The following is a 22,772-nucleotide window of genomic DNA, read 5'->3' on the forward strand; positions in this document are numbered from 1 at the left end:
TTGCAGACACTGCTACACTTTCAAATTTTCTAGGCGACCGAGGTTATTGGGTTACCCTGGCTAAGGCTCAACTTTGCACCCCTACTGTCACCTACCTAGGTATACTCCTCACACCCACTACAAAAAGCCTCACGGCAGATAGAATGAGCCTCATCAAAACTCTCCAGCCTCCTCAGGATGTGGAAGAGATCTTGTCCTTCCTAGGACTGGTAGGGTATTTCAGGCATTGGATTCCCAACTTCGGGGTCTTAGCCAAGCCCCTCTACCAGGCTGCCAAGGAGACACCCACCAGACCGCTGTCCGACCCCTCTTTGGTTGCCAACTCTTTCAAGAAGCTTCAGGACTGTCTCCTTTCTGCCCCTGCTCTCTCTCTCCCCAACCTCCTTTGGCCCTTTCATCTATTCACCAAGGAGCGCCATAAGGTAGCTACTGGCCTCCTAGCCCAGCCGGTTGGATCCACATACCAGGCTGTGGCCTATCTCTCCAAGCAGTTAGATCCCACAGTCCAGGGCTGGCAACCTTGTCTGCGAGACCTGGCGGCTGCCACAGAACTTACCCAACAGGCCCTCAAGCTTACCCTAGGGCATCCTCTCACAGTCTACTCTTCTCACCAACTGTCAGATCTCATCACACACAAGTGTCTCAGCCATCTCATCCCGTCCCGGCTTCAACAGTTTCACCTGCTATTCATTGAAAACCCTCACATCACTCTCACCACCTCACCCCCTGTAAATCCTGCTACCCTCTTGCCCACTCTAGGATACGATTCCGCCCCCACACATTCCTGCCCAGAAGTTCTCACCACCCTGCCACCTGTCCGCCTCGGTCTTTCCGAACAGCCATTAGAACACCCAGACCGTACCCTGTTCGTAGACGGGAATTCTGTCTTAACCCCCAATAGATGCTGACAGGCAGCATACACTGTCGTAACAGCAACCCAGACGGCTGAAACCAGGCCCTTGCCTCTAGGGCAAGCGCTCCCAGAAGGCTGACCTCACTGCCCTTACTCGTGCCTTATTCTCTCCGAAGGGCAGAGGGTTAATGTCTATACAGACTCTAAATATGCTTACCTTATTGCACATACTCACTCTATTCTCTGGCAAGAGCGCAGGTTTCTTACCACCAAAGGGACGCCAGTAGTCAATGGACCACATATAAAGAGGTTGCTTGATGCTCTCCAGGCCCCCAAAGAGGTAGCCATCATCCACTGCAAAAGCCACCAGCATTCTAAGGACCCTGTGTCGCAAGGTAACAGCCTAGCTGACTCCACTGCATGGGCCACTGCCCTCAGTTCCTCCCCTCCCCGAGCGCCTTTACTCTTTCTTTCCCCCACATATTCCCCTGACTACTCTTCCCAGGAACTTCAAAGCCTGATGGCCCACCCCAGTGTTACCCGAAACAAGGATGGGTGGGTGTTCATTGACAGCCAAATAGTGCTCCCTCAGACTTAGGCAGTACATATACTGACCGACATACATCTCCACATAGGACCCAAGGCTATGTATAACTTCCTAGAACCCATCTTTCACCTTCCCTCACTGCAGGCCCAAATTAAGAAAGTACATCAGCAATGTGCCACCTGTTCGGCCACTAACCCCCAAGGTAGGCTCAGACACCCAGGGCCTACTCATCAGCTAAGAGGCCACCAGCCAGGAGAAGATTGGCAACTTGATTTTACCCACATGCCCCAACATAAAAAATTTCACTACCTGCTGACCTTAGTTGACACCTTCTCAGGATAGATTGAGGCTTTCCCCACCACTTGAGAGACTGCAGAAGTCGCGGCAACTATTTTCCTAGAGCACATCGTCCCCAGGTTCGGTCTCCCCCGAACCATCCAATCAATGGTCCAGCTTTCATTTCCAAACTCACCCAGCAGGTGGCAGCCGCACTCCAGATTACCTGGAAGCTCCACATTCCCTACCATCCGCAGTCATCTGGTAAGGGAGAAGGCGCAAACGGCCTCCTTAAACTGCATCTAACCAAACTCTCTCTAGAAACCCGCCTCTTGTGGATAATTCTCCTTCCCTTGGCTCTTACTTGTCTCAGGGCAGCTCCATGGGCTCCCTCCTACCTCCCTTACTTAACCCGCCTTTGGAAGCTTCTAAGAAAACACGCGGACAGGTGTCTCCCCACACCCGCTTCCCTAAACCCTAAAAATCCCGCCATTGTAGCACCAGGAGATCTGGTACTGGTCAAGCAGCTGCAGCCCCGAGCCTTATCTCCCCAGTGGTAAGGACCATATACCGTAATCTTTACCACGCCCATTGCTGCCAAGCTCCTCGGCCTTCCCTCCTGGTATCATCTGTCCCAGCTGAAAAAAGCACCCACCCAGCATGATTCCAGGTGGATGGCTCAGGCTGTTGCCCCTACTAAACTATGACTTACGCGTGCCAGTAACAACCCTCTGCCTAACTTTCCTCAGCTATCCAGTTCTCCTGAGCCTAGGTAAGACTCCTGCCCGAACTCCCCCCATCAACCCATTCCGCTGGAGATTCTATCTGTCGGGGACCTGGACCCAAAGCATTCGCTTAAGTTCCCACATCTTAGCCACAGTTGACTGCCGGCCCCAAGCGTGCCAGAGTCAAGTTACCTTTAACTTCTCCACCTTTAACAGTTGCCCTGACTGGTGGAACTCAGTCATATGCTTTCTCTATGATCAGGTAGAATATAACTGTCTCAATTACTGGGTAGAAACCAACGGCGGGTGTCCATATCATTATTGTAACATGCATTTTACTTACCTCAACATGTCATACACCAAGTGGCAGCAACCGGCATCAACAGTTCGGTTAGACAGATCATATGGACAAGGAGAAGTGCCTACATTTTTCCTTACCATTCCTGACCCGTAGGACCCACGGTGGGCATCAGGTATTGAGGCTTGCCTTTACCGGCACGGCTACAAGTCTTATCCCGTAACCCGAATCAAGATTTATAGAGCCTATGTCAGGGTCACAAGCAGCCTCGTCAGCCTGGCTTCTGACATCAAACAACAAGAAGAGGTCATCTCAGCTCTAGCCAACCCAGACAACACAGCCAACTCAGACAACGAGCCTCAGGGCAGCGGTAACCCTTTTTCTTGGCTAACCCTAGTCAGAGAAGGGGCCCAGGTAGTACATATGGCCGGGGTGCACAACATCTCCCGTTGTTTCTTGTGTGCAGCATTGAATAAGCCCCCACTGGTTGCGGTACCTTTACCTAGCCCTTTTTACTCCTCTAACCTAACCCCCTCCTTTCCCCTTCCTGGCCAAACCCTGGGGGAAGTTCTTTTGTTCCAAGACCCGCTTAAACAACAACTCCCCTTTTGCTACTCCACCCCTAATGCTTCCTGGTGCAACCGGACAGGATCGGCGCCTCCAAATCTCACTGGCCCCCAAGGCAGGTATTTTTGGTGCAACTTCACCCTGTCAAAAACTCTCAAGGCTTCCAACACTACCCTATGCGTTCCCATCTCCCTAGTCCCCAGCCTCACCCTGTGCAGTGAAGCCGAGCTATCCTCTCTTCTGTCCCTTGCCCACCCCCTCCAGGCAAGGGCAGTATTCCTTCCGCTAATGATTGGAGTCTCTTTAGCTGCATCCCTTGTGGCCTCTGGCCTTGGAACTGGAGCCTTAACTCATTCTGTCCGATCCTCTCAAGACCTTACGGCCCGATTACAGGTAGCAATCGAAGCTTCGGCAGAATCCCTGGCTTCCTTACAACGACAGATCACCTCAGTTGCCCAGGTGGCAGCCCAGAATTGCAGGGCACTTGACCTCCTTACGGCTGACAAAGGCGGGACCTGTATGTTCTGAAAGAGATCAAATGAAAAAAACTAAAAGGCAGAAATGAAGTCCACAGGCAAACAGCCCGGGCGGCGCCCTGAGCCTAGTTAAAGATCGACCCCGGACCTAACCGATTAGGTTATCTATAGACTCCAGACGCTGAAAGGACAAACGCTGTGAAAGTCTCTGTCCTGCTCTGTTCTGTTCTAATTACCGGTGTCTGCCATATATCTTAGTCCTGGGCCCAGTACAAACACGTTCCTCTATTTGTTCCAAACTTCCTGAGCCCAACACAAACACATCCCCCCAAACATCCTAGAAACACCACCTAGAGAGCCCCTGATAAGGTCACAACCGTTTGTAGTTTTATTAAATGCACGGGAACAAATAGAAACTGTTAATTGTATAACTTAGAATATTAACCAATTACCAATTGTGATACTGTGACCAAAAGAATTCCTTTGTACCTCTGTAACCTTACATATCCTGTATGCATCGGGCTATAAAAAGTGGGCACATGCATCATTCGAGGCCCTCTTGTATGTTGTAGAACGGAGGGACCAAGTTCGAACTTGCATTAAAGATCCTTGCCGCTTGGCTTTGACTCTGGACTCTGGTGGTCTTCTTCGGGGAACAAACGGTCTGGGCATAACAGTTCCTTAATGAAGAATGCTGCTACTACATCAATGAGTCAGGACTAGTAGAAACCAACCTCCTCACTCTAGAAAAAGTCCAAGAAGGACTCCATAAAAAAACCTCAGGATTAGAGTCCCCACTTGGGTGGTGGCAGTCGTCCATGGCTGGGTAGGTCCTACCCTTCCTAAGCCCCTTACTAATCACTGGCTTCTTACTACTCATAGCTCCCTGTATCCTCCGCTTCATCCAGGACCGCATGAAAGAAGTCTCCCGGGTCACTTTCAATCAGATGCTGCTCCACCCCATACCCGAGTTCTGACCTCCGAAGAACCCCACGATGACCCATACCAGCAGGAAGCAGCCAGATGAACACGTTGCCCCTTTTTTCTTATTAGAAAGAGGTCAGAATGTTAGGCAAGGATCTAGACCCGACATAGCAGCACCACCCAGCGTAGCAGGCCCTTTGTTCAAGACTTCCCTTCCTCTTTGAACATACCCACAGACTTGCATATATCAGAGGTTCCGGCTGGGCAACCACACACAAGTTCGTAAAGAGCAGTTTCGGTTAACAATTTCCAAAGACCCCTTCCTCATGACCCTTACTCGACTCCTGCCCTAGTAGTTTCAAGACCCCCCAGGCCCTGTTTGTACAACTAGCTTCGCTACCTCTCGGGCTATAAAAAAGCCCCTACCCTCCTCCCTCAGCGCGACTTCCTCGGCCCGCACCTTTGGACCGAGGAACCTCGCCTGCGAGTCCTAATAAAGGCTATTCTCACTGCCATTTGCCTTGTGTCTTTGTTCCCGGTTTGGCTCCAGCCTCAGTTTACCTTTACATTATTAATTCTAAGAATTTAGGAATTAAGATTCTGCTTAAATTTCTGTGAATTAAAAAAATGTGGCTGGATGTGGTGGCTTACACCTGTAATCCCAACACTTTGGGAGGCTGAGGTGGGTGGATCACCTGAGATTAAGGAGTTCAAGACCAGCCTGGCCAACATGGCGAAACCCCATCTCTACTAAAAATAACAAAAATTAGCTGGGTGTAGTGGCGGGCGCCTGTAATCCCAGCAACTCAAGAGGCTGACGGAGGAGAATCGCTTGAACCCAAGAGACAGAAGTTGCAGTGAGCCGAGATCGTGCCATTGCACTCCAACCTGGGCAACAAGAGCAAAACTCCATCTCAAACAAACAAACATAAACAAAAATGTTTAAGTAATTGTTAAGGAAGTGTTTACTATTAAGGGTTCCAATTGCTTTTTTTTTTTTTTTTTTGAGACAGGGTCTCTCTGTCACCCAGGCTGGAGTGCAGTAGCACAATCATCACTCACTGCAACCTCCACCTCCCCAGTTCAAGCGATTCTCATGCCTCAGTCTCCCAAGTAGCTGGGACTATGGGTATGTGCCACCACGCCAGGCTAATTTTATTTTTTGTAGACAGGGTCTCACTATGGTGCCCAGGCTGGTCTTGAACTTCTGGGCTCCAGCAATCCTGCTACCTTGGCCTCCCAAAGTGCTAGGCATGAGTCACCACGCCTAGCCACGAAAATTATTAAAACGTTAAACCTACTTTGTAAACATGTACTCACATGTATTTTCATTGGTTTATGTGTTTCTACCCTCCATTTCTGGAAGGATTCGAGGTTGCTTACATAAACAGACTACAATAGGATATGTCTGTTTTTAGAAGAAAAACTCAAAGAAAGAGAAAAATAGTGTCAGGAGAAGGGAAAGAAAAATAAGGGAAGCATATATAATAAAGTCTAGAATAGTCGTATCTGAGCATTCTACCAAGGTAAGAAAGACACCAGCTGTTCCCAACATTGGAATCTTTCAGGAGGAGGGTGGTGGAGGGGCTTTCTTGTGTTTGTTTTCTTTCTCATAGATTAGTCAATTACATGCAAATGTCAACAGACATTTGTAGCCTGGCCGCAGACTGTAGGATTTACACTGACACGGCTGCACCGGGCGGGTCTGCGTGGACAGTGCAGTCCTCACTGGCACAGGTCGGGCTTGATGGACCCAGGCGTGCTGGCCACCACCTTGCAGACAGTCGTCTCAGGGACACAGAAGCTAGGCCTGCGATGGCCTTCCCTGTTGAGATGCTGCCCTTGCTGAGCCTTCTGGTCAGTGTTGTAGGGGATGGGGTAGTTGTGCAGATCCACAAGCTGGGCTGGAACTGCTCCACAGTCTCCCTCCCGCCCTCCCGCCAGGTGGCGCACCAGACTGCGGAGCCAGAGCACGTGCCACCGGCGTCCAGGTCACCAGGGGGCACAGGTTGGCAGCGGCTGGAGGGCAGCGGGGCTTGGCCTAGCGGCGCCCAGCAACTGGAACTGCGACACATGTTGAAATCTTTAAAAAAAATCTTTCCGATGATGTCTTAACTGGTGTTATACAGGGAGCAACATAAATTACAAGAGGACAGTGGAAAGCCAAATAGAACCTGATTTTTTTTACGTTTTTTTCCCCTTCGAAGTTTACTCCTGATTTGTGTTGCATGAAACCAAGTTAAAAAAGTAAGAAAGTAGCTGGGCGCGGAGGCTGACGCCTGTAATCCCAGCACTTTGGGAGGCCGAGGCGGGCGGATCACAAGGTCAGGCGATTGAGAACCATCCTGGTTAACACGGTGAAACCCCGTCTCCACGAAAAATACAAAAAATTAGCCGGGCGTGGTGGCGGGCACCTGTAGTCCCAGCTACTCGGGAGGCTGAGGCAGGAGAATGGCATGAACTCGGGAGTGGTGCCTGCAGTGAGCCAAGATGGTGCCACTGCACTCCAGCCTGGGCGACAGAGCAAGACTCATCTCAAAAAACAAAAAAAAAAAACAAAAAAAAAAAAAAAAAGAAAGTTTCCAGTGAAGTATTATAAATGACTGAATATAAGGCATGATTTTCCCCAAAAATTTATTCTTCAGTAAAGTCTACCTTATATGCAAGCTCTTAAAAGAACCCATCTTAAGAGGTACTTTCTCAATTGCTTTTTTTTCCTCAACAAAGAACTGGGCAAGGAAAACGTATTGGGTCCCGGAACGGTGGCTCACACCTGTAATCCCAGCACTTTGGGAGGCCAAGGCGGGCGGATCACTTAAGCTCAGGAATTCGAGACCAGCCTGGCCAACATGGTGAAACCCCATCTCTACAAAAAATACAAATATTAGCCAGGTGTGGTGCCAGGCACCTGTAATCCCAGCTACTCTGGAGGCTGAGGCACGAGAATCACTTAAGCCCAGGAAGCAGAGGTTGAAGTGAGCCTAGGTAGGGCCATAGCACTCCAGCCTGGGTGACAGAGCGAGACTCCATCCCTCTCTCTCTCTCTCTCTCTCACACACACACATGCACACACACACACTCAATATATGCTAGAATGGGAAAAATACAGAGTTCTCCCTACCAAAATTAGTAGGTTAAGCGGGGGAAAGGAATAAGAAATTCAAAACAGATGACCATCCTGGCTAACACGGTGAAACCTCGTCTCTACTAAAAAATACAAAAAACTAGCCGGGCGAGGTGGTGGGCGCCTGTAAGTCCCAGCTACTCGGGAGGCTTAGGCAGGAGAATGGCATAAAACCCGGGAGGCTGAGCTTACAGTGAGCTGAGATCCGGCCACTGCACTCCAGCCTGGGCAACAAAGCCAGACTCGGTCTCAAAAAAAAAAAAAAAAAAAAAAAAGAAATTCAAAACAGGTTTAGTAATTATTCTTGGGAATATAATTGAAGGGGTGGCCTACCCTCCACGCCCACGGGGCGTTTCTTGTTAGGTGGAACGAGAGACTTGAGAAAAGAAATGAGACACAGAGACAAAGTATAGAGAAAGAAAAAGTGGGCCCAGGGGACCGGCGCATACAGAGGACCCGCGCCGGCACCGGTCTCTGAGTTCCCTCAGTATTTATTGATCATTATCTTTACCATCTCAGAAAAGGGGAAGTGGCAGGACAATAGGGTCATAGTAGGGAGAAGGTCAGCAGAAAGACATGAATAAAGATCTCTGTGACATGAATAAGTTTAAGGAAAAGTGCTGTGCCTTGATATGCATATGCAAACATCTCCATAAACCTTTTTAGTGCATAAAGAGCAGCATAGAACATACAATCGGGTTTTACACAGAGGCGTTCCATTGTCCAGGGACGGGCAGGAGACAGATGCCTTTCTCTACCTCAACTGCCAAGAGGCCTTCTTTCCTCTTATACTAATCCTCCTCAGCACAGACCCTTCACGGGTGTCAGGCTGGGGGACGATCAGGTCTTTCCCTTCCCACAAGGTCATATTTCAGACTATCACATGGGGAGAAACCTTGGACAATACCTAGCTTCCCTAGGCAGAGGTCCCTGCGACTTTCCACAGTGTACGTGTCCCTCAGTACTTGAGATTAAGAGAATGGTGATGACTTTTAACAAGCATACTGCCTTCAGGCACTTATTTAACAAAGCACATCCTGCACAGCTCCAAATCCGTTAAACCTTGAGTCACCACAGCACATGTCTCCTGCAAGGACAGGTTGGGGGTAGGGTCACAGATTAACAGCATCTCAAAAACGGAACAAAATGGAGTCTCTTATGTCTACTTCTTTCCATATAGACACAGTAACAGTCTGATCTCTCTTTCTTTTCCCCACATATAATCTCATAATCCTAAATGCTGGGTATTGCTCTAAAGCTTTAAACATTATTTTATTTATTTTTTTTTGAGACAGAATCTCACTGTGACCCAGGCTGGAGTGCAGTGGTGCGATTGGCTCACTGCAACCTCTGCCTCCCAGGTTCAAGTGGTTCTCATGCCTCAGCCTCTCAAGTAGCTGGGACTACAGGTGCACACCACCACACCTGGCTAATCTTTGTATTTTTAGTATAGAAGGGGTTTCACCATGTTGGCCAGGCTGGTCTCGAACTCCTGGCCCCAAGTGACCACCGGCCTCTGCCTCTCAAAGTGCTGGGATTACGGGTGTGAACCACCATGCCCAGCCCTAAACCTTATTTTAAAAAGCAAAACATGGCTGGGCGTGGTGGCTCACGCCTGTAATCTCAGCACTTTGGGAGGCCAAGGCAGGTGGATCATGAGGTCAGCAGATTGAGACCATACTGGCTAACACAGTGAAACCCCGTCTCTACTAAAAATACAAAAAATTAGCCAGGCATGGTGGCGGGCGCCTGTAGTCCCCAGCTACTCGGGAGGCTGAGGCAGGAGAATGGTGTGAACTGGGTAGGCGGAGCTTGCAGTTAGCTGAGATGGTGCCACTGCACTCCAGCCTAGGTGACAGTGTGAAACTCCATCTCAAAAAAAAAAAAAAAAAAAGCAAAACATAAACACAAAACACAATAAACCACACATAATAAACCACATAGTGATTATATTGTAAAGGTAAAAGTACACCTACAGGATGAATTTTTTTTTATAGTTCCTACTTTTACATGCCATGAATGAGTTCTGATGGCCTGTGATAATTTCCAGCGACAGCATCAAACACAGGTTCAAAGGGACCCTGTCTTACTCCTAATAAAATAATGGAATCTAATAAAATAATGGTATCTAGGCAATGAACAAAACTGGTTGTTAAAACCATTAGGTGAAAGGTGGATGGGAACTAACGTTGAGGGATCAGGGCTGACCTCACCTGAACCCACTCATCAATCTTACATTCCCCACAAGTGGGAGAGCCAGAAGCATGCACCTTACTCAAAGTGTGATGTTACAGGAAGAGCACATTCAGAACCACCTATCAAAGAGCCTTGCCAAAAATAATTTATTCTGAGTTGAGGAGAGCTTCATAATCTGTAACTGTGATTCGCAAGAAGTAGGGGAGCTAGAGAAACGAGTTAAAAACATCACAAAGAATGCATCAAATTCAGAATATGGGCAATTTTACCGAATTTTCCTGACAAATAGATGGTGTTTCAAAAAGGGAGAGAGGACAAGGTCTATTGATGAAGAATAACAGAGACATAGAGACTGTAGGGGAGAAAACCTAAGTTATTTTCTTCCCCTTTTTGAGATCTTAGTTGAGACACTCTCCAAAAAAAAAAACCAAAAAGTTTAATTAACAAAAGAAAAACAAGCAGAAGTTTATGAACATGAGCTGTACCCATCGGGCAGGAGAGGTCTCAGTTCAAAAGTATTTCTCTCTCAAGGCAGTGGCTTAGGGGCTTTGCTTAAATCATATTTTAACAAAGAGCCATACATGCTATACAGTGACCAGAGAAAGGAGAAAGCAGTTTTGGTCTTTTTAAAGTCGGGAAAATGTGGGAAGATAGTAAAATCTGTTTCCAGATTTCTCTGTTGCCTGCTGGTGCCTTCTGTAGTAAGGAAGGGTTGATGTCCCCGCCGCCAGGCAAATGGAGCATGAGTCAGAGCATTCCTGTCTGTTTTCATTGTCTTCTACTTAACATTCATTAGTATTTTGGTTTCCTTCAAGACAAAACTGCCAAATGCAATGTGAGGCTCTTGTTTAAGTCCTAATTTGAACAAATCAACTGTAAAAATACATTTTTGAGACAATTAGGGAAACACGTATTTAGTGGGCATTAAAGAATAATTGTGGCAGGGCATGATGCCTCATGCCTGTAATCTTAGCGCTTTGGGAGGCTGAGGTGGGAGGATCGTTTGAGATCAGGAGTTCAAGACCAGCCTGGGCAACCTAGGAAGACTCCATCTCTATAGAAAAAGAAAGAATAATTGTAAATTTTGTTTGGTGTAATTATGACATGATAATTATGTGGCTTTTTAAAAATCCTTAGCAATTAGAGATGCATACTGAGGTATTTATGGGTAAAATGACATGGTATCTGGCAGTTTCTTTAAAACAAATTTATCCTATAGGATGCCCAAAATTTAGGGTTGGGGGGTGCCTAGATTAAACAAGATTCAAAAACAGTGTTAATTATTGAAACTACGTAATGGGTACATAGGGGTTTATTATAATATTCTCTATTTTGTGTATGTTAAGAAATTTCCATAATAAAAAAATTTTTATGTTTTCTATCTCAAATAACTTAGAAGTAAAAATAATGTGCCCTCAAAAGTGTGTTAAATTACTCAAAAAATGACTCTAGTGATGTCAAATATGCATGTGAAAAAATTAATAAAACTGTTTTCCATGAAATATGACATTAGGGATAAATATTTCTAAATTATACCATTTATGTTAATATGTTACTTTTATTTTTTAATTTAAATTTTTGTAATACAATTATAAACATTTGTCTATTTTAGTTCTATTTTTTAAAGTTTACATATTCAAATTGGCAAAAGCATTTAAATGTCTTTATATTCAAGAATATATAGTAATTGCACTTTGGCAACATCTTGTTACATCAGATTAAGCAGTTGTATTAAAATATAGACTCTCAACATTTGTTCATAGTGATTGGCCAGTCCTGCCACCTCATTTCACTAGAAAGGAAACAGACACACAGCTATGATATAACCAAAAGTAAATCCCAAGTTTCCTAACTCCTAGTCCAGTGTTCTTCACAACAGAATCAAGTTTCCTCTTCTACTAAATGTATGCTGCAACATACATTTGAAACATATGTTGAAATGCAACATACATTGAAATCCCCAGGGTGCAACTGGAGCCATGACTCCTGGGTACAGGGTACAGCAGTGTTCAAACATTGACATTTCTTTGGCGGCAGTAGGGAGGAGTTGACACATCCAATCCATACTCATTGGCTGATTTTCCTGGAGTACAATTCCAGTATCACTCTCTGTCCCCAAAATGTTTCCCAGCCCGCTCTTCCAGAGAAAATAGCAGACGTGGTTCTTTTCTTCCATTTAAGGGGCCTGACCTATCTTATCACTAGTTCACAGTCTTTGGATGAACCAATATGGCTTTTGTCTGTCTGTCTTTCTTTTCTTTGTTTCTCTTTCCCTTTCCCTCCCTCCCTCCCTCCCTTCCCTCCTTCCTTCTTTCTCTTTCTCTCTTTCTCGCTTTCTCTTTCTTTCTTTCTCTCTTGCTCTTTCTCTCTTTCTTCTTCATTCACCACTGATCAGGAGGTATTATATGGTTTTTTTGGTTTTGTTTCTTTTTTTTTTTCTGAGAAAGAGTCTCGCTGTCGCCCAGGCTGGAGTGTAGTGGTGCGATCTCAGCTCACTGCAACCTCTGCCCACCGGGTTCAAGCAATTCTCCTGCCTCAGCCTCCCCAGTAGCTGGGATTACAGGCGCACGCCACCACGCTCGGCTAATTTTTGTATTTTTAGCAGAGGCAGGGTTTTGGCATGGGTTGCCCTGGCTGGTCTTGAGCTCCTGACCTCAGGTGACCCAACTGCCTCAGCCTCCCAAAGCGCTGGGATTACAGGCGTGAGCCACCATGCCTGGCCCATGATATGGCTTTGAATGCCGGTCCTCCATTATATGCATGGAGACAAAATACCAAGTCTCACATTCCTCATCTGTAAAATGCGGACGCAAATAGTACTTACTTCAAAGGGTTGTCTTAAGGATAAAATGAGATTACATTAAATATTTAAAACACTCAATGAACATAAGCTACTATTAATACGAGCTCAGTAACTCTTGAGTGAATCTAGAAAGTGTTCAGGAATGGCCATATGAATGACTTCTTTTTTTTTTTGAGACGGAGTCTCGCTCTGTGGCCCAGGCTGGAGTGCAGTGGTGTGATCTCGGCTCACTGCAAGCTCCGCCTCTTGGGTTCCCGCCATTCTCCTGCCTCAGCCTCCCGAGTAGCTGGGACTACAGGCACTCACCACCACGCCCGGCTAATTTTTTTGTATTTTTAGTAGAGACAGGGTTTCACCGTGTTCGCCAGGATGGACTCAATCTCCTGACCTCGTGATCTGCCCGCCTCGGCCTCCCAAAGTGCTGGGATTACAGGCGTGAGCCACCGCGTCCGGCCATGAATGACTTTTATGCTGAGTTTACCCATTCATTTTAAGCTTTGGAATAGAGAAGGATAAAGAAACTTAAATCCCTGTCCAAGGTCACGCAGCTTACCTTTCAGGTGGAAAGACAGACAACAAGCAAGTAACTAACTTCAGATAGTGGTAAGCGCTGAGAAGGAAATAAATCAGTGTGATGTGGCTGGTAAGGCAGAAGGAGGGGGTGCCTACTTTAGGGAGATAAGTCAGGGCCTTCCTGAAGTAGCATGGTCACGAGACTCTCTCTAAAATGTATTCAGACTCTGCTTTAGAAAACACTACTTTAAGGCAGGCACGGTGGCTCATACCTGTAACATCAGCACTTTGGGAGGCTTAGGCAGGCAGATCACTTGAGGTCAGGAGTTTGAGACCAGCCTGGCCAACATGGTGAAACCCCGTCTCTACTAAAAATATAAAAATTTGCCAGGTGTGGTGGTACAGGCCTGTAATCCCAGCTACTCGGGAGGCTGAGGCAGGAGAATTGCTTGAACCTGGGAGGCAGAGGTTGCAGTGAGCTGAGATTGCGCCATTGCACTCCAGCTTGGGCAACAAGATCAAAACTCCATCTCAAAAAAATAAATAAGTAAAAAATAAAAAGAGGTTATTGTTGCCACTTAACTCAGAAAAATGAAGTGCTTGTCCTGTAGGATACTCCAGTACATTTTACTGTGTATGCTATGGATGTGTTATTGTTGTGGATGTGTTCAGCCTCCCAACCACATAAATAGTTCTTCAAGGAAGGAATCCATGTCTTATTCATCTACAGCTCAGTACCTACACCACGAACATAGCATGTGCTCAATAAAGTTCAGCAATAACAGTGATGATTAGATGATATTATTGTTAGGTGACAGAATAATAGAACCGATTCTATAAATTTTTAAAATTTGGCACACAACCAAAATGCCATGTCTTACTCATCTTTGCACTCCATAGGACACAGAAGAGTGACTTAGTAGTCACTCAATAAATGTTGGGTGAAAAAAAATCTTATTGAGTGAGTAGAGGCACAGGGATGTGCTAATTGTCGCCCAATGTTTACACTACTTTTTGTAAATATTATATAAAATACTTAGTGTTTGTTGAGCTTTACTAAAGGAATTAACGTGAAGACTTATTGGAATTGACAAGGAAAAGCTAGAAGACAAATTGAGAAGGTAGAAGGCTTTAGTCTTTTCTTATGTTTTGTTTTTTTCAGATGGAGTCTCGCTCTTTTGCTCAGGCTGGAGTGCAGTGGCATGATCTTGGCTCACTGCAACCTCCACCTCCCGGGTTCAAGCGATTCTCCTGCCTCAGCCTCCAGAGTAGCTGGGATTACAGGCCTGTGCCACCATGCACGGCTCATTTTTGTATTTTTAGCAGAGCTGAGGTTTCACTATGTTAGCTAGGCTGGTCTTGAACTGCAACCTCAGGTGATCTGCCTGCCTGGAGATCGAGACCATCCTGGCTAACATGGTAAAATCCCATCTCTACTAAAAATACAAAAAATTAGCCAGTTGCGGCGGCATGTGCCTGTAGTCCCAGCTGCTGGGGAGGCTGAGGCAGGAGAATGGCATGAACCCAGGAGGCGCAGCTTGCAGTGAGCCGAGATTGCACCACTGCACTCCAGCCTCGGCGACAGAGCAAGACTCTGTCTCAAAAAAAAAGAAATCCAGGTAAGAAGTGACCACAACTAGACAACTGGAGTGAGTGTGTTAGCAGCAGAAATGAATAAATTCAGGAAATATTCTTGAGATAAAACACAGAACTTTCACTGGGTGCATTGTACTTGAAGGTGAGGCAAGAAGAATCGAAGAAGAGTAGATTTTCTTTAGCTTGAGCAACTTCACGATATTTTCTCAGATGGGGGAAACTGAAGGAAGAACAAGGCTGGAAGGGAAATCAAGACCTTCGTTTGAAAGTATAGTCAATTTGAGAAGCATATGATATATTCAAATGGAGATGTCCAGGAGGCAGTTGAACATATAAGTGTCAGACTCGGAGAAGACAGAATACAAAAATTGAGAAGGCAGCAGCATAGAAATGCTAAACTCTTGCGTGTGGTTATGACCAACTAGGGGTAAAAGTATAAATATTTTTTAAAGGGGTCAGGATAGAGTCTGTTAGAATTCAAGAATTCAGAGAGGGTTCAGCAAAGGAGCCTGAGAAGGAGCAACCAGTCAGGTGGATGCTAAACTAGGAGACTATGGTGTCACAGAGGCCACAAGAAGGGAGTAGCCAGTTGTGTTAGATGCTGCCAAGAGGTTTAATGAGATAATAATACTAACACATTGGCCGGGCGTGGTGGCTCATGCCTGTAATCCCAACACTTTGTGAGGCTGAGGTGAGCGGATCACCTAAGGTAAGGAGTTCAAGACCAGCCTGGCCAACATGGTGAAACCCGTCTCTACTAAAAATACAAAAATCAGCCAGGCATGGTGGCGCACATCTGTAATCCCAGCTACACTGGAGGCTGAGACAGGAAAATCGCTTGAACCCAGGAGGTGGACGTTGCAGTGAGCCAAGATTGCACCACTGCACTCCAGCCTGGGCAACACAGCAAGAGTCCATCTCAAAATAGTAACAATAATAATAATAACACTACAACACTACTACTACTACTACTAGCTAACATCTACTGAGCACTTACAATGTGCTACATCTGTTCTAAGACCTTTATGGGTATTAACTCTTTGAATCTCTTTGACAATGCTAAGGATAGAGAAGAAACCACTGGATTTGGTAACACCGAGGTCAAATGAAGAGATCTTTCATTCAACAACCATTAATTCCTGACTTGTTCCAGGCAAGCTTGAGGCACTGAGGATGAAAGACAAAGGTCCTGCCTCCATAAGAGCTTAATGTAAACAAGTAAACAAATAGAACAAATAGATATATCATACAGTCAGATAAGTGTCTCAAAGAAAACGAGCAGGCCAAATAATGCTCTTTTTGGTACCCCATGAAAAGGAGATGACAAGTATTTGAAAGAAGAGTGCCCTGGCAGAGGAAAAAGCAAGTGAAATGATCCTGAGCTCAGAGCAAGGATGCCCATGTGCCTGCAGAGCAAAAACCGACAGGGGAGTAGTAGAACATGATGTCATGGACATATCAGGTCAAGTTCAAGGTGAGGTTAGTGACAGGCTCAGATCAAGTGGGGCCTTTTAGGCCTGCTAAGGACTTTAGAGCAGGGGTTTCCAACCCCTGGGCTGTGGACTGGTTTGGTCTGTGGCCTGTTAGGAGCCAGGCTGCACAGCAGGAGGTGAGTGGCAGGCGAGCAGGCGTTACAGCCTGAACTCCACCTCCTGTCAGATCAGTGGTGGCATTACATTCTCATAGAAACACAAACCCTATCGTGAACTGCGCATGCGCATGTAAGGGATCTAGCTTACGTGGTCCTTATGAGAATCTAACTAACGCCTGATAGATTGATCTGAAGTGGAACAGTTACCCCAACCCCATGAAAAAATTGCCTTCCACAAAACCCATCCCTGGTGCCAAAAAGGTTGGGGATCCCTGTCTCAGAGGACATACTACCTGAGGTGAGAACCCATTCTGGAGAGCAAGAGAACTGCATATAATTTATGTTCTAAGGGACTTCTGTGACCACTGTAGGTACAATGAACCAGGGATGGGGCAAGACAAGAACCCAGCTGGAGGCTACTGCAGTGGACCTGTAGCAGGACTAGCCGCAGACAAAACCCCTCAGACACCAAGTTAAAGAAGGAACGGCTTTAATTCGGCCAGGAGCATTGGCAAGACTCATGTCTCAAAAGCCAAGCTCTCCGAGTGAGCAATTCCTGCCCCTCTTAAGGGCTTACAGCTCTAACGGGGTCCACGTGAGAGGGTCGTCATCACTTGAGCAAGCAGGGGGTACGTGACTGGGGACTGCAAGCACCAGTAATTAGAACGGAACAGAACAGGACCGGGATTTTCACAGTGCTTTTCCATACAATGTCTGTAATCTATAGATAACATAACCGATTAGGTCAGGGGTCGATCTTTAACTACCAGGCCCAGGGTGTGGCGCCGGGCTGTCTGCCTGTGGATTTCATTTCTGCCTTTTAGTTTTTACTTCTTTCTGTGGAGGCAGAAATGGGGCATAAGACAATATGAGGGGTGGTCTCCTCCCTTAGACCAGGCAAGAGATGATAGTGGCTTACAAAGATGATGACATTTTAAATGTTAAGAAACAGTCATAGTCAGGATATAGCTCAAAGTTACAATTTGCTAATGGTTTAAAGTCTGAGTGTAAGAGAAAAACAGGCATCAAGAATGATGCCAAGGTTTTTGGGCACCTGGATAAATGAACGGTGGTGCCATTTGCTGAAATGGGAAACAACAAGGGAAGAGCACGTATGGGTGTTGCAGGAAGACTTCAGTGGTGAGCACATTATGGTTTTTTCGGTTGTTGTTTGTTGTTGTTTTTGAGATGGCATTTCACTCGTTGCCCAGGCTAGACCGCAATGATGCAATCTCGACTCACTGCAACCTCTACCTCCCGGGTTCAAGCAATTCTCCTGCCTTAGCCTCCCGAGTAGCTGGGATTACAGGCATGTGCCACCACGCCTGGCTATTGTTTTTGTATTTTTAGTAGAGATGGGGTTTCACCATGTTGGCGAGGCTGGTCTCGAACTTCTGACCTCAGGTGATCCACCCACCTCAGCCTCCCAAAGTGCTGGGATTACAGGCCTAAGCCACCACGCCCGGCCCACATTATGTTTTACATGCCAAATTGATATTCAAGCAGGGATGATAAATCAACGACTGGTTATAAAACTCGAGTTTAGGGGAAAAACTGAGGCTAGAGATAATTTGGGAAGTTACCAGAATATAGTTAAGGCCATGGAACTGATGACCTCACCCAAGGAATAAGGAAAGTTCTAGAAGAATGAATCTGAGAGGACTAAGCCACTGGTCACTTCAACCTAAAGGCTGGGAAGAGGAGGATTCAGCAAAGGAAACTGACTAAAGAACAATCAATGAGGTAGGACCACAGAGGTAGAGGCATCCCAGAAGTCAAGTAAAGAAGACTTCTAAGAAAATAGGAGGTTAATGTGTCAGATAAGTAAGATGAAGATGAAGAATTAGCCATTGAATTTGACAAGGCAGAGATCATTGTGACCTCAGCAAAAGCCACCGCAGCTAAGTGGAGGGGATGAAAATGTAAGTGGTTCTCAAGAGAAGGGGAAAAAGGGGGAAAGAGGACATGTAGATAATGACTTGCAGGTAATTCAATTGCAAAATTTTTCCTCTAAAGCAAAGCAAGGAAATCATGATACCTGGATGGGCACATGGGATTCAGGGAAGGTTTGGGGTTTTTTTAAAGATAAGAGTTATTGTGCATTTTGCTGTTGTCGTTGTTGTTGTTTGGTTAGTTGGTTTTTGTTTTTCTTCTTGAGACAGGGTCTTGTTCTGTTGCCCAGGCTGGAGTGCAGTGGCATGATCATATCTCACTGTATCCTCGAACTGCTGAGACTGAGGTGATCTGTGATACTCCTGCCTCAGTCTCCCAGTAACTGGGACTACAGGTATGTGCCACCATGCATGGTTAATAACTTTTTTTTTTTTTTTTTTTTTTTTTTTTTGTAGAAACGAGGTCTCACTATGTTGCTCAGGCTGATTTTGAATTCCAGCCTCAAGTGATCCTTCCACCTCAGCCTCTCAAAGTGCTGGGATTACAGGCGTGAACCACCGCACCCAGTGCATTGCACCTGTTTGTATGCTGATGGGAATGATCCAGTAGAGGAAGAAAATAATGATGCAGGAGAGAGAGGCTAATTTTAGGAGCAAAGAGCTTAAAGAAGTTAGATGAGATTGAAAGATGGGATTGAAATCCAACATATAGATTGATGGAATGGCCTTTAATAGGAGCAAGGACAGTTCATCCATTATTAACAGGAAAAAAAGTAGAGTACATACATATAGATGCTGGTATTTTGGTAGATTTCATGGTGGAAAGATATGAAGATCTTTCAGAATTTCTTCTATTCTCAGTGAAGAAAAAAAGTGAAATCATCAGCTAAGAGCAAGGAGGAAAGGATGCAGAAGGTTGAGGAATGAGAGCACTCACGCACTCACCATCATTTCTGAGACAGTTGGAAAATAAATTGACTGGGGAAATACAGCATGACTGGCAAGCAGCACTGAGAGCCCACTTGAAGTTCAAGGGCATGGATTTAAAGGTCAGTTAGCATAGTTGGCATAGTTATTTGCCTTTCTCTTGCCATTATCTGTTATTCCAAGTGCAGGCAAGAGTTGGATTTAACAAGGCAAGAATGACAGAGGGAGAGAGAATCAAGGGAGTGATTCCATTGTTGGTCCATGGAATATAAGGCAAGGAGAGACGGCAGGACATAAGATAGTGATATATAATGAAAAGTTAGTAGGATCAATGTATTAGAAGTGCCTTAAGCTGAAAATTTGATAGGGGGTTCATGGAGGAGTGAACTGGAAAGCTAAGACATGGTTAGAGATCAGAGTGCTTCAAATAGTCTGGAAATGGTACAGCAGTTAACAATGGCTTTGATAGTGGGTGCCTACAATGGGGTGAAGGACAAGATCTTTCCAAGTGAGGAGGTCAAAGAACTGAGAAGCCAAATGGATCATCCAAGTGGATATGAAATCTCCATGCATGACGATAGTAGTGGTGGCAGAGAGAAAAGCAGTAAACCAGAGCAGTTTTGGGAGAGTAGAGAAAAGAAGCCTAACCAAATGTGTTGAGAATGGGAGGTGAAGAAATTGAGTCAGTGAGTATAGACAACTCTTTTGACAAGTTCTGCAATGAAGAACAACAGAGAAATGGTGGTGATGCTGGTGGAAGGGGAGAGTTTGAAAAATGACATGGGGTCAAGAGTTATTTCAAGATGGAAGATTCTCGAGTATGAGTATGCTCATGGAACTGATTAATTAGGGAGAAATTGATGCTGTAGGAGAGAGAGGATAACTGCAGGAAGAAAGTTCTTCAGGAAATGAGAGTGGTATCTAAAGCATAAGTGAAGGATTTTGCTTTTCATTAAAAAAAAAAAGGCACAATTCTTCCCTGAAATATGAGAAAAGGCAGAATTCATGGGTACAGATGCAGGTAAAGCAATAGATCCATTGTAAGAAAATAAGGGATTTCGTGATTGATCACTTCTATTTTCTCAGTAAAGAATGAGGCAAAGTCTTCAGCTGGGTGGGGGGTCAAAGGTGTGAACTTTAGAGGCGAGTAAGGCAGTCAGTCATCTTCAGAGACTGGGAAAACTAACTTACTAAGGGAATAAAGTGAGCTTGCCAGGCAGTGCCAAGTGACCAATTGAGATGAAATTGAAATAAACCAGACAGTATGACTATGCAATTTTGCATAGCAAGAGTCAACTGCTGAGGTGTAAGAAGAGAGTAGATCGATGGCTGGGTTTAATCAGGGTTGGGGTTTTGTCAGAAGTATCGTGGATAACCAGAGAGCCAATGGGATGTTGGAAGAGGTAAGGGAGTAATTGCAATGGCAGATCATGGAATCCAGGCTGGGTAAGGAGCAGTCAGTGAGAACATGAGATAAAAATTGGTTTCCCAAAAGATTGGCGGTCCAATGAGGACAAATAATTGCTTGGATTGGGTCATTAGTGAGGGGTTATAAATGAGCTGGTGGGGTCAGAGGAAGGATGTTTATACCCAAGTCCCATCTGCTCTGTTACCTTGTTAAGGTGGTGGGGACTGAGCATATCGTGAGCACTTTGTAGATGCATACTCTTTGAATACTTGCTCAGCGAATGCTTTGTTTTCAACACTGACGAAAATATCCTGCCTTCAGGGATCACTCTTTTTAGTTAAGGAGAAAGATGAATGGTGAAATACAAGATCTTAAATGCTCTAATAAGGGTAACATTCAAAGTGCAACCCAGAGGAATGCAATGACTAACTGTAGAGGCGAATGAAAAAGGGCTTCAAAAGGAAGTAACAATAGCTCATTAGGTGGCAGTGGAAGAGATTCAGTTTCTCTCATTATCAGGTGTCAGTTTCCCATCTGAGTCCCTTGAAACGCAAGGGCTGATGACTGCGAAGCAACAGGTAAATGACACGAGTTCCTTTCAATATGGCAAGCTCTTGCATGCAAACCTCCACCTTAGGACCCCCGGTTCTAGATGGGGCGTGGTTGCTCAGCGCGTGGGGAATAAGGGGAAGGGAGGAGCAGGAGACCAGATGAGGGAAAGGGAACACCTACCTCCCAGGAAAGACAGCTGAGGCCGTGGCGGGGCTCTGGTGATCAGAGATGGGGAGATCATTACTGCGGCACTGGGAAGTAATTCGGTTTCCTTGGCCTCGCGGGGCTTGCGGGGCTTGCGGGGCTCACGGGCTTGGCGGAGCTGTCGGGGCTCACCGGCCTTGCGAACTTTGGGGGCTGCATGGTGCTCATGGAGTTCGTAGGGTGCATAGGAGTCCCGGGGCTCATGGGGCGCATAGGGCGCGTGGGGCTCATAGGACTCGTGGGGCTCATCACATTCCTCGGACTCGTCTTGCTCCCTGACCTCCTCTGGCTCCTCGGGATTCTCGTGTTTCTCGGGATCCTCCGACTCTCCAAGCTCGCTGTGAGTGTCGAGAATCCTGAGCACAATGGGCTTCTGGAAGACTTCGGAGCAAGTGGATATTTCTGTTGAGACCTGCCCATCGGTCACTTCGGACGGCGCAGATGAACCTAGAAACTCTTGGTTCTCCATTCGCGCCAGAAGCTTCTGTCGCGCGCGGCGCTCACCCTCCCGGCTGGTTGCCTAGGCGCAGTTTGCTCTCTGCGCGATACTACAGGGCCGCTCGCTCCCAGCCCCGCCCCGAGCCCCGCCCCAGCCCTACACAGCCCCGCCCCGGTCTCGCCCCCGAGCCCCGCCCTAGTTCCGCACAGCCCCGCCCCGGCCGGACTCGGCCCATCTCACGTCGCCTTCCTGCGCGTTGTATGGTTGCCAAGGGGACGCACAGCTCTCCAGGACCTTCTGGACGCATCCCGGGGCGGAGAAAAGCCAGAGACGCGTCGGTGGAGATAGGAGACGAGATGTTGACCCTGTTGCCGGTGTCCGGCGCGAGGATTCTCGCCTGCTGTCGTTCGGAGAGGCCCTGGGGTAGAACATGTCAGTTTCCAATCTAGTTAGGGCGCCCCTCAGACCCCAGAGCCAATCTGTATAGAGCTTGTGCCAATCTCTATACAGACTTTTGTCCCCTAATCATACTGGGAGAGGATGCCGAGACTGACAATATTCTAAGGCCCTCAGTTGCTAACGCTGATTTCCATCAATTTCTAGTTAAAGACACGACAATCAGAATGGAGCGAGTGCGGGGTGCAGGGGGTGCGGGGGAGGTGGATCCACCAGTGCGACATTTGACATAAGCTTACATTCAAGAAGAGTCTCAAACTTGAATGCTTTACTTTATCTCCACATGAAGTTCTTCACACAGTCACAAACACTGACTGGATTAAAAGAAAAATATATTCATCTACAACTTGTGTCTCAGTACAAGGCTCACTATCTACTGAAGTATGCTATAAGCTACTTTTTTAT

At 46.3% G+C, this 22,772-nt stretch overlaps 1 protein-coding gene across 1 annotated transcript in view; it reads right to left on the bottom strand.

Moving 5' to 3' along the window:
- Positions 1-22,012, bottom strand: part of THEGL (theg spermatid protein like) — an 81,288-nt gene extending 59,276 nt beyond the window's left edge. Inside the window, exon 1 of the mRNA XM_010355226.2 lies at positions 21,449-22,012. Coding sequence (XP_010353528.2) covers positions 21,449-21,941 — 493 coding nt within the window. The 5' untranslated portion in view covers positions 21,942-22,012. The remainder of the gene's footprint in view (positions 1-21,448) is intronic.
- Positions 22,013-22,772: the final 760 nt, after the last annotated feature.

The sequence above is a fragment of the Rhinopithecus roxellana genome, chromosome 2 (assembly GCF_007565055.1).
Source record: "Rhinopithecus roxellana isolate Shanxi Qingling chromosome 2, ASM756505v1, whole genome shotgun sequence".
Lineage (NCBI taxonomy): Eukaryota > Metazoa > Chordata > Mammalia > Primates > Cercopithecidae > Rhinopithecus > Rhinopithecus roxellana.